The following is an 11808-nucleotide window of genomic DNA, read 5'->3' on the forward strand; positions in this document are numbered from 1 at the left end:
AAATTTCTATTATCATTTGGCTTATTGATGGGTCCAAATAGTGAGAGTGAACAAATCAAGAACTTACTGGGATGCAATAGTGGCAATAGTGAGAGTGAACACTATTGCCACAGCCCCTAGTGAGAGTGAACAAATCCTAGGCTTGCTGACAGCCCCTATAATAAAATCATAGGTCAGAGCACTAATGCACCGAAATATCTATTATCATTTGGCTTATTGATGGGCCCAAATAGTGAGTGTGAACAAATCTAGAACTTACTGGGATGCAATAGTGGCAATAGCAGCTCCAACAATGCCAAGGTGGAAAGAATATACAAGTATCGGGAGTAAAAGAACAGCTGAAATATTGCCCAGCCCTGCACATGTAACAAAAGAATGACTTGCAAAAACTTTGTCCTACCAAAAAAATATGAATATATCTAAAAGTTTTAGTTGCAATTTAACTGAAACCATCCTTTTTTCTTTTGGTGGTGGTGGCAGAGAGGGTAACATCAAACTTCAATTACTTACAGACTGCCAGATTACATGCAACACTTATAATGGTAATCATTTTAACTCTAATTCAGCAATAAGGCAATCCAACATCGGATGAGATAACTAGACTAAATGGTATCATTTGTCTCGATTTCTGCATTAAAAACTCGAAACAAACAATAAAACCAAAGATCACAAATATATCGTAAATAGTGTTATTGTGTCACTCCTCAGTTTTCCCTAGAATAAAGAAGTTTCAAATATTGCGAAAATTCAGATACTTTTTGGCAATAATTCCATAATGTAAATAGTCTATGTCACAAGTAAGCAAAATAGAGATCGATTTCTAGAAAAAAATATATTTTTTGCACTTTCTGATGCTACAAGCAACATTCATAAGCTTCTTAATATGCATAGATTATCAAATTATCTAAAACATGAGGACTGCAGTTTTGTTAATGTTTTAGTGCATACATTTCTAAATTTCCAAATTCATATTAACAACCACATTGAATCTAAAAGGAAATTATTACAATTTGATTATACTCCATAAACAATTAGATTACAGATTAATATATAGCTATATAATCTTTGAGTCATTTTCCTTTTCCTATTCTGGCCAAAAAAAAGATACCTCACTTCCCTCAAACAAGATAGTTCGCCAGCATGGTAAAAACAATATTTCCTCAACTTTTAACAATAGGTCAACTGTCAAAAAAGCCCAGGACGTTTTCATTTTTCTTTATTTCATATAAGACTGGAAGGACTAAACACTTGGGTATGCTTAATATTGATAACTGATGACGAAAAACTTCAAAAGTGGTACCTAAAAGACATGGCAAGGGATCTGCCAAAACCATCATGATCACTGCACCTAATAATATTATAAATAAATCAACCAGTTGCCTTAACCTTATGTTGTTGTTTAAGAGTTTTAAGTAACAGTAGATAATATCACTTTGTTAAATACATTGTGAAGATGATCATGGTAGTGGCAGCAGTCAGAGAACTCTATGTGAAGCATCCACTTATGGAATCACGTGTGAGGCACTTGAATGTCATTCCCCTTATATCAGAAAGCGCAAACAGCTACATGCTGAAATCTAATACAGTTTTTGAAGTCACAATACAATTGTAGTTCAGCAAGTGATATTAACAAGTTCTACAAATTGTAAATGGTGTTCTAATCAGGAAGCACATATAAATAATTAGGTCGTAGACTTGCCTACACAAAGCAGAGGTGTCTTTGTATCCTTGAAACCACGAAAGACACCTTGAACTGCCAGAGAAATTACAACTGCAGGAGCCCCCAAGGCTCTTAAACATAGAAACAGCTGAGATGGTTTATGCATAGGTGAAACCTGTTCAGAGAATGAGCTTCATGAAATGTTCATTTGTTAGATAATAATGCACGTGAAACATTAAACCAATATCCACAACAAATATAAGTAGTTTCCTGAACAAAGGAATTAACTTTATCTCAATTCCTGAAGACTCAAAAAATCATGTACTTGTGTAATGACGGCTATGATCAAATGATAACTGAAAACAAAAACAAGAGAGGCATTTCAATCAATGATCCACAAACTTACAACTGACACACCCATCACATTGAGAAATAATCCAGCCCCAAAGAATAAAGCAAAAGCTTCAATTGTACCAATTACTGCAGCAAGAAGTATGGCACTCGAGACAGATGGCAGTTTCAATCTCCCCACCTTCTCATCAGAAACCTTTTTAACCATAAAAATCCCTTCTTGTAGGTCATTACCTGTAAATCCACCATATAGAAGTCAGCTAGGAAGCAATCACCTCAAATTTCAACAGCAAAAGTGCCATTCTGCCATATAATACCTGATATATATTGCTCACTAGCAGTTTTTGAGATGTCTTCTGCCACAAATGAAGTTGTAATGCTCAAAAGTGGAACATTGAAGAGTTTTGAGATGATGTTGAAAATTGAAACCGACACCCCAGCTGAAGCCAACTCCACAGGACCTTCAATATTTAATTCAAGCCAGAATGAATCAGAAAGTTACTGTGACATTCCAACAACTGGAGAATGGTCGGATAGCTAATCATGCATTATAAAAGTATATGCTCAGCATTATAAACTAAGAATTTGATCTGAAATAGTTGGGATATCATCATATCAGCATGAAGCTTTATACTGTTGACAAGAAAACAATTGTAAGAAAATAAACTCTCTTGTAAGAAAAGTATTGCAAGTTGCCATCAGCACGATAATCTAGTAGTCTACCTGATCAACATCCCACATAGACATCCTGAGCTATTAAAATTAGCAAGAGACAGCTAGTAGAAGTTTGTATACTCGCCAAGCATTTATAAGTTGCAGATTTCACCAAGATTATGCTTTTGCTCTCCTTGGAGGTTATATTCGCTCCATTAACTTATCATTGACATTATGTAAAGATCTCAGAGCTCAAAAAAGTATACCAAGAAGAGAATAACTTAGTAGGCTTCAACTCTCTAAATTTTCAACATAAATCATAAACAGTGATCATCATGATAATAAGCTTGTAACTTGTAAGTTGCTTATGTCTATACAGTGGATAACAGAAAAAGAAATCCAGATTCACAAATTCGTCTAAATTTGTAAAAGATCTAAAATTATATGATATTCAGCTAATAATATTGAATGTTTATCTGTTAGTAGAAAAAGAACCATGAAATGAACATAAAAAGTATGTTTATACTTTCATTATAAGTTTTAGGTAAACTAAAAATAATTGAAGTTTTTTAGAACAATTAGCAACTTAGATTTTAAGCCTTATTTCTCTACTATCCTATATTTCTTCTCATCTTAAATCATTTGCTTCTGTTCCTTATTATATTATGTAATATTTATACTGTAACATCAAACCATCTGATGATTACTCAATTTTATACAGTCAAATGCCCCACATTGATTGTGTCAGAAACCTTCTTCCCTTTTGAAACCCTTGGATTAAAGGATGGGTCAGTCACAAGGCTCTCTCTGATGTGGGGTCCTGGAGGATCAACATATGAAACCATACCCCTCAAATAGATATATTATTTCCGCGTCTCAAACCTTGTTACCTAAACTGTAAAATAGCAATTTTACCTTGATACCGAGACCCATCCTCTGTGGAAACCTCTGGATTGTACTAGCTAAAGACAACAGCAGCAAAGGATTGGTGGACTAAACAGGCTAAATTTCTTTAATAAAATATAATTCGTGCTTCATTAGTATCTAATTAGTTAAAAAATGAAAAAAAAAATTAAACAAGCTAGCAATACATGCATTTTGTATAGCAAGCATAGATTTGAGTTTTGGCCCATGTCAAATACCAGTCATATTGTACCAAGTTGAATAGATGAGAATTTCTTTGAACCAGAAAACATGCCATATTATACTGGCTAGCATAATAAAGAAATGAGCTCTTGACCCATGCTTGTCGTATTGTACCATACTAGCTTGATATCATCATAGTAATAACTAATAAGCATCGTACTAAGGCTGTGCCAACATTTGGACTGGTATGGCATAAAGCCCTTGCAGTTGACGTATGAACCTGTGCTAACCAACCAACACATATCATGCTCATCCATCACATGACACCCACAAGCTACCAAAAGAAAACCCTGTAGGAACCTGTAGCATGCCAAGGTTGCAGTAATGTTGTGGGGTTTTGACATAGATCCGATGGTGACATGGACCCCATGTTGATCCACACCAATTTTTGACATTTGAAACCTCAAGTATCTTATATCAGGATCTCCATGCCCCTGTCTATCGAGATTCAAGACCTCAAATACCAACTTGTTCAAAAATTTCTTCAAGGAAGAGAAAGTACCATTGTATCATATACATATATGTATTCACTAGTCCAGCTACTCTTGTCAGTTTCAACATAAAAAAGCAAACCTAATCACAACAAAATGTTGGACAATCATAAGTCAATCACTATCATAAGCATAGATATAAATTACTAAATAAAAACTTATTCATCCAAGAAAATCCAAGATGGAAGTATGTAGGCAAAAAAACAAAAAAAAAACGAAAGCGGAAGAGACCAAACTATAGAAAAAAAAAAAAAAAAAACTTGCAGCAAATCATGCTCGAAAACAAAGATAAAATGTATCAGAAAATATAAATAGTACCTAATCTGCCAATATATGCTGTCTCCATCAATTGTGCCAATGGATCAATAGCCTGCCCAATAATAGCCGGTAAGGCAAGAAGTATAAGCTCATTTTTTACAGTACCAGGATGTAATCCATTGTTAGGACCTCCAACAATCTTACTGAAAAGAAAATGGAACATTTATTAGAAATAGATTTATGAAAACAACAAAATTTAGAATTTAGAATCATCATAAGACAGCAAGGAACATCTCTTCCTGAAATGCATACACTATTACACTCCATGCATCTTTTCTTTCCTATTGATCTTCATGAGCAAACATGGAGTTCACCAGAAGTCCAGAACCAGATAATGAAGGAATCAAAATGATGGCTCACACTCTCACTAACAAAAAAGAACTAATAAAAGGTCATAACACCAATCATACAACATGCTGTGAGTTCATGGTTGCAGCCTGCACATAGAGGCTGTAAACAAGCATGAAACAAATATTAAGATTATATTGACAATCTTCAAACCAACTTGAATCATGAGCAGTCAAAGTCAACTGCCTAGTCTATAGTCATTAATGTTGAATCTCGGATTTTGATGATGAAGTCAATTGTCATTTGTTATCTAATCCATATATTGAGATAAGTGTGCAGGATTAACTACGATGGAAGAAAGACATGCAGCAGGAGTTGCGCCGGAGTCAAGACTATAATCACGTTGGGAGTTCGAGAGTTCGACGAAACTCCGGACGATCGTCGGAGGTTCTGCGGGAACAAATCCGAGAAGTCCAGGAGCTTGCCAAAGAAGCTCGTTAGAACTCGCCAAGTGGATCATCACAAGTCCAGGAGTTTGCTGGAAGTCCACCGGAGCATCGCCGAAGGTTCGTCAGATGTTCGCCGGAAGCTCGTCGGAAGAAGCGATTGACGCACCAGAGCAAGTTGTAGTAAATGTCTTAAGAAATGTTGTAGTTAGCATGTAGATTAAGTTAGGAATGAGAGGTGATCCCATTAACTTAATCTGGGGGCAATTGGGCCCTTGACAGACCCAAATTGGGCCGAATGGATCAACCCATTCGGACCAGAATTCCTGTCAGGCGGTGGCACCGCCCAGGAGGCAGTCTCCGAGCGAGACTGGGCGGTGCAACCGCCCCTGACAGGCGATGGAACCGCCTGAGCTTGGTCTTCGAGCTCTGCCAAGCGGTGCAACCGCCCCTGTCAGGCGGTGGTACCGCCCAGAGGCTCAGTCTCCAAGCTGCCAGGCGGTTGTACCGCCCAGTTAGGAGGTAGTACCGCCAGGACCCCGAAAATCCAGGAAAAGACATTTTTGAGCTCCAAATTCAAACTAGTTTGGGGCCTATATATACCCCACCCTTTCCTGCATAAAAGGGCACCGAAAGCTTGATCTTACTCTGTGATTTTAGAGCTCAAAAGTGTTGTAAAGTCTAGAAGTTCTCCTCCCTCTTTTTTTCCAAGTTTTGATCTTTCAAGAGAGGAGAGAAAAGTTTGTAAGGGTTGTCTCCTAAGCCCGTTAAAAAGAGTGAAACTGTAAAAGGGTGGTTGGCCTTCGCCTATTGAATGAATGCCTCTAGTAGACGTCGGTGACCTCGTTGGTGGAGGAAGCCAAAAGTGGATGTAGGTCAAGACTGACCGAACCACTCTAAATCTCGGTTTGCATTTACTTTGAGCATCTTATCTTTACTGCAAACCTCCTCAGTAGCTTACTGTCTTCTGCTCATTTACGAACGTGTTTCTTAGTTAAGTACTTTCCGAATCCGCATTAAGACGGAAATCGGTTTTATCGTACGAACATCATATTTCAGTTTGCGCTTACATTCTGATTTCTATCTTAACTGCAAACTACCTTCCTTACTTTACTTCAAATACGTTTTCGTAAGCTTTCAAAGTTATTATCTGCACGAAACGACTTTTACGTTGAAATCGGATTTCAACGTACGAACGCAGTTTTAATCGTCGAAAGTTTTCCGCTACACTAATTCACCCCCCCCATCCCCCCCCTCCTCTTAGTGCTCTTGATCCTAACAATTAACACTACAATATTTTATATGAAAAAGATCCTTGGGTCTGTCTCTCCTCTATCATTTCCTAGTATGTAGACAGGCTTCCTCAATAGATTCTTTTGCAAAAAGATTTTCTAATCTATGTTTGTCATACATATGCATGAAGATAATACTATACAAAAGAACAAAACACGAACCAGGAGCTTGTGAGATGAGCTTCTAAAACAACTTTAGGGTGCAGACCACCAAAACACCAGAATAGTGGATCAGTCCAAATTTGTTTGGACAAGCAGTAAACCCCTTTGATAAGTGTGAGTCGTTAGATCAAGCCTAATCATGGGTCTATTGGCATAAAAGCATTTGCATGTACCTGAGTCCAGTCTAGTAATATTTATGTCTTAACAAGTCATAAACTTAATTATGTTCAGATCAAAGACAAAAAGGATGTTATTTCAAACAGTTGGTTAATCGTTCGGGCTCCACATACATAATGCATAACCACTTATTCTTAATTAGTCAATCACCTGTAGTCCAAATTCAACTCCAAAGGAGGATTTCATTGGAAGTATGTATGATAATCTTGACTGTAGAGTGTAGACTTACATGAAAATTCTTTCTGTAACCACCCCTCGATCAGTATAACTCTCTTTTCTCTTCGTTTATTTACTTTTCTCTTCACTCTGTTCCAATCTCCACTATTGTTTCCATTATACGCCTGTTATAACAGCAGTCCATATGTTGTCTCATACAAGAAAATCTTTTGCTGTTTAGATGTGATGAACAACATTATAAAGTATCCTTCAAATAGATAGGGGTACCATCAACACATCAGCATGCTTCATCTTACTAGATTTCAAGATGTTGATAAACCACAATGGCATCAATATAATATATATATATATATATATATATATATATAAAATAAAGGTGACGACTCGAAGCAACGTTGCCTCGTTTCTTCTCCCCGTGAAGCCTCGGCGATGTCGCCGAGGCTTCTTCTCCCCGCGCGGATGAGAAGTTGCTGACGACGCCGAGGCCTTAGATAAGGAGGAGGCGATATCTCATCTGCGGCGTCCAACGAGGGAGGACGATGACGGATCGGGATCGTCAAGGGAGAGCGGCATCGGATCTCCAGGTTCTCCCTGTTCTTCTTCCTTCTCCCTCGGCTAATACCATCTCGTAGTGGGTGGCGACAGTCGAAATCAACCATCACCGACCGATTTGGCATGGTAACAGGGCGGAAATAGCCTCAATTGATGGCAAAGCCCGGTAGCGGGTGGTCCGTGTACCGCTCTGCTGGCGAACTGGTACGTACTATCCGATACGGACGGTATCATTCGAAATTAAAAACCTTGGGGTAGATAAACTTCAGCACAAAGGCACAAATTACTCTAGGGTCACTGAGAATGTAGAATGAATTGAGTCAAGGTGCAAGTATAGTTATGAAGTGCACCACTTTAGTTGGTAATACTAAGATTTTAAAAACCAATACAAACAACCCTACTGGAATGTTCTGAAATCAGTGTGTATCAACCTGTACAGTAAAATACACAAACAAGAAAAAAAATTATAAATGCTGAGCAAATATCAAGCACACTATGTAGTCAGTACACCAGTATACCAATATAGTGTTGGTACACCATGGTATTTAAAAGTTAAAACCATGTGTGGTGTACCACATTGGTTCATGGTATGTGGGTTATGATTAGCTGGTTCACTATTTTGGATTGTCATGTATAGTAAATTACTCACTTATGTTGCTTACTATATTAGATAAGTTATTTAGGTCATAAAGCAATTATGTCTAAATATGTTAGATGTTTAGTCATAATTAGATAAGTTATTTTAGGTTATTTATGTTGCAGGCTCAACAGTATTGTCGTTGCATCATCAGTCTTCTACTTGCATCATGTTAGATGTCCACGTGACGAAAAAGTCAGGACAAACTGTTTCTTTAATGTGCAGCGTGGGTGAGGATAATAATTGAAAAAAGCATTACAATAGAACAAAGTTATACAAGAAAGACGCATGAGTAACATGATTTTGCAATCATCACATAGTTGAACTATAAAGCATAAGAAATCAGGATGTTCCATATCTTATGTTCCCGCAAGAAACGCTGCTATTATGTAGGCAAGATGGCAATGAAGAAAAAGATGTTCTGCAATTATGTACATGATTAATGAACAACGAGTATAAAATAATCAAAGCACTGCCCTCATAATGGCATCCCATAACTAAAAAAATGCTCAAAATATTAGGATAATAAAGCCTGGAGCTTACAAGAGATGCTCCCTAATGCTACCTAAAGGGTGTTCAGTCTTCTGAGTGAATCTTTCAGCCGATATGTACTGGTCCATGTTACAGTCTGAAGAAGACTGGCATCGGACAGCAGGGATAACTCGCCTTCTACATTCAGTCATCGCAGGACTGAACCTTTTTTGGACGATTGCCAGAAGAGAATCTTTTCTAGTGTTGCTCCCACTAGTTCTTGCATTATTTATCCTGAGAGTGTGAGTTTGGCTTAAACAAGTACCCATGAAGGGACACTTAATTTCTTTATTTGCTTTCCCATCATGGTAACAAGGTGCAAATGCTGGAACAAGTCCACGTTGTTGTATACTCTTCATTCTGCCAAATACCTAGATGTTTGCAAAAATCCAAGTGTCTGAGAAAATCAGGTCATCCACTATCCCTGTAGAGAGAAAAACAAAGTGCATTAGCTTCTGTCAGACTCCATGCCTAGATATCATCAGCCAACACATCTGAAGGACCTAATCTGTCTACAGGTGGCTTGCAATCCAAGAACAAACTTGGTCACTAATATTCAAACATAGTATCATAAAAGTCATATTGCCCGTCTGTCTTCATATGTTTCCTTCAATGCAACCTTTAAAAGCAAGTGGGTATCCATTCCTCAAACCTATGAAATCTGAATAACTTCTGAATTTGTCACATACCAAACTTTATCATCCTTGGTATACTAGAACGTTTCCTCAATTTCTCCATCTTCTTCTTCTCACACACCAAAATTCTAAAATAAGACCCTGTCTTGAAAGAAGGCCTACATCACTACGAGAATGCCATAAAGAAAGATAAAAAAACAAGTTGTCAAGAACTATAGAACGGAATCAAGATATCTGCAGACTCCTGAAAACTATAAAGAGAGCGACACAATCCAAGGTCAAACAATGAATAAAAACGAACGAACCTAAAATGCACAAGGATTTATAGAATTCAAACCCATTAGTTTCCAGGAACAATGAAACAAGTCCTACCAACCAACAGAAACAGTAAGACAATGCCAAAATTGGAGCCCGAAACAACAGATCCTACAGAAAACCATGATTCTTGAAGCATCAAACGAGACCTTATCCTTGAATTATTCTCTTCTTGTTACAAACATCAAACAAGACCCTATCCTTCAAGCAAATATGACAACAATTCCTCAAGCATACTCTTCTCAAGAACGGCGGCACAAAAAAGAATCAAGACACTAGCAAATTCTCGTATAGGAACAAAGAAAACGACATGAACCGAGACTAAAACCTCATTCAACGAGGAAACCATCAACAAGACATGATGTGCATATGGATTACATAAGGCAAACTCACGACTCTGCAAGAACACAACAAATTCACCGCCAAGGAAACGAAAAGAGAGAGGTATAGAGAGAGGGGGAGAGAGAGAGAGAGAGCAGCCTACACGTAATCATGGACATCATCAAGCGAAACCTTATCTTGGGCGAGGTCATACCTCTCTTCTTACGAGAACGGCATAGAGAAAGATGGCAATTCCTGACATGCCAAGAATCACAGCTGAAAACAGAATCAATACAGTCCAGATTCCTTCTCTGCAAACGCAAAAGGAGACGAACAAAAAAGCAAAACCCCATTCAAAAAGAACACGGCACACAAACAGAATCAAGAATCTCAAACCCATCAGTCTCCAAGAACGCAAACGAGGGATTCCACGGCCAAGACCCAGCGCACAGGCTCAAGAAAGCAAGGATCGGAGCCTTACCCTAATATTCGGCCTGGTTCGCCACCTCTTCCCGCCGGAGAACAGAAGTGGAACACGAGGCAAGAAGCAGCGAAGACAACACAGCGGTGGCTTATTTCTTGGGAAAGGGAATGATAGTTATGGGATTTTTTGCGTTTTTACACATTAGTCCCTCGTATTAACTAATATATTTTATAATACGTCTCCGTTATGTAATCCTCTAACTAAATTTTCACCCAGACATAACCTCTGTGATGCCTTTGGTCGGCTTGCATTAAGTAAAAGATTTAAAATTAGTTTGCATTAAATAAGGAAAACTAATACATTCGAGACGATTACAACTTATGCATCACATGAATTCTACCCACGTCTCTTTCGAATTTAAGCAAGATCATCCAATTATTGATTAATCGATGATTCATTCAGTTCGATTTATTGATTAATCGATGTATAATTTTAAATATTTTTTAAAAAAAATTAAATAAAATATTTTAATTCAATTAAATCAAATCATGATGGACGACGAAATTAAACTCATACCATTTATTAAATTAGGCATTTATATCAGTTTGATTAATTTGTTTGAATCAGTTAAAGGCTTAGGACATGATATCTCTTAAACTAAATTTATTTCTAGTTGATTCGAATCGATTAATCAAATCAAATAAGGATACTCTAATCAGAATCGTTTATAATTTTTAAAAATAAATCATTAGTGAATTGATTTGATATAGATTCGATTCGATTTTTTAATTTATAATTTATCCCTCTAAATTTCTAAATTGTGGAGCCCTCTCAAAATGGCACTCCGATTTCTTAAGCAAAAAGAGCTACAATCTTTATGAATTGCCATAGGCAGATTTAGTTGTTACTCGTTGCACAAACTTTTGGTTCGTTCTATTTTCTACCCAATAGATGTGAGATGATATGATCATGGTTAATGGTTAACCGGGACTTAACACGTGGACTACGTGACCTTAATTTCGGATACGATAAAAAATCTATTAGAGTGTCATATTAGTATAATAGAGTTATATTATGATAGTCACATAAATAGTGATATAGAAAGTAATTTTCTCTTGTATGTTTGCTTTCAGTATTGACTAAGCGAACACTTTTAGGTCTTAAAAGATAATATTAGGGACATAAAATATAAATATTTTTTGTCTTCAAATTTTTCTTTTTCGCCTTCATT

At 37.1% G+C, this 11808-nt stretch overlaps 1 protein-coding gene across 3 annotated transcripts in view; it reads right to left on the bottom strand.

The window, feature by feature from the left end:
* Positions 1-10731, bottom strand: part of LOC103973346 (protein DETOXIFICATION 45, chloroplastic) — a 32106-nt gene extending 21375 nt beyond the window's left edge. The window contains exons 1-8 of one of the 3 annotated variants that reach the window (XM_009387889.3): positions 10635-10729; positions 10368-10464; positions 8895-9306; positions 4621-4763; positions 2329-2472; positions 2067-2245; positions 1700-1835; positions 260-356 (exon numbers count right to left, since the gene is read on the bottom strand). In XM_009387889.3, coding sequence (XP_009386164.2) covers positions 260-356; positions 1700-1835; positions 2067-2245; positions 2329-2472; positions 4621-4763; positions 8895-9241 — 1046 coding nt within the window. In that variant the 5' untranslated portion in view covers positions 9242-9306; positions 10368-10464; positions 10635-10729. Of the gene's footprint in view, positions 1-259; positions 357-1699; positions 1836-2066; positions 2246-2328; positions 2473-4620; positions 4764-8894; positions 9307-9571; positions 9659-10367; positions 10465-10634 lie in introns of all 3 variants that reach the window. The other 2 variants (XM_018821393.2, XM_009387887.3) reach the window with 2 other exon arrangements.
* Between the last annotated feature and the right edge of the window lie 1077 nt (positions 10732-11808).

The sequence above is a fragment of the Musa acuminata genome, chromosome BXJ2-7 (genome assembly GCF_036884655.1).
Source record: "Musa acuminata AAA Group cultivar baxijiao chromosome BXJ2-7, Cavendish_Baxijiao_AAA, whole genome shotgun sequence".
Classification (NCBI taxonomy): Eukaryota; Viridiplantae; Streptophyta; class Magnoliopsida; order Zingiberales; family Musaceae; genus Musa; species Musa acuminata.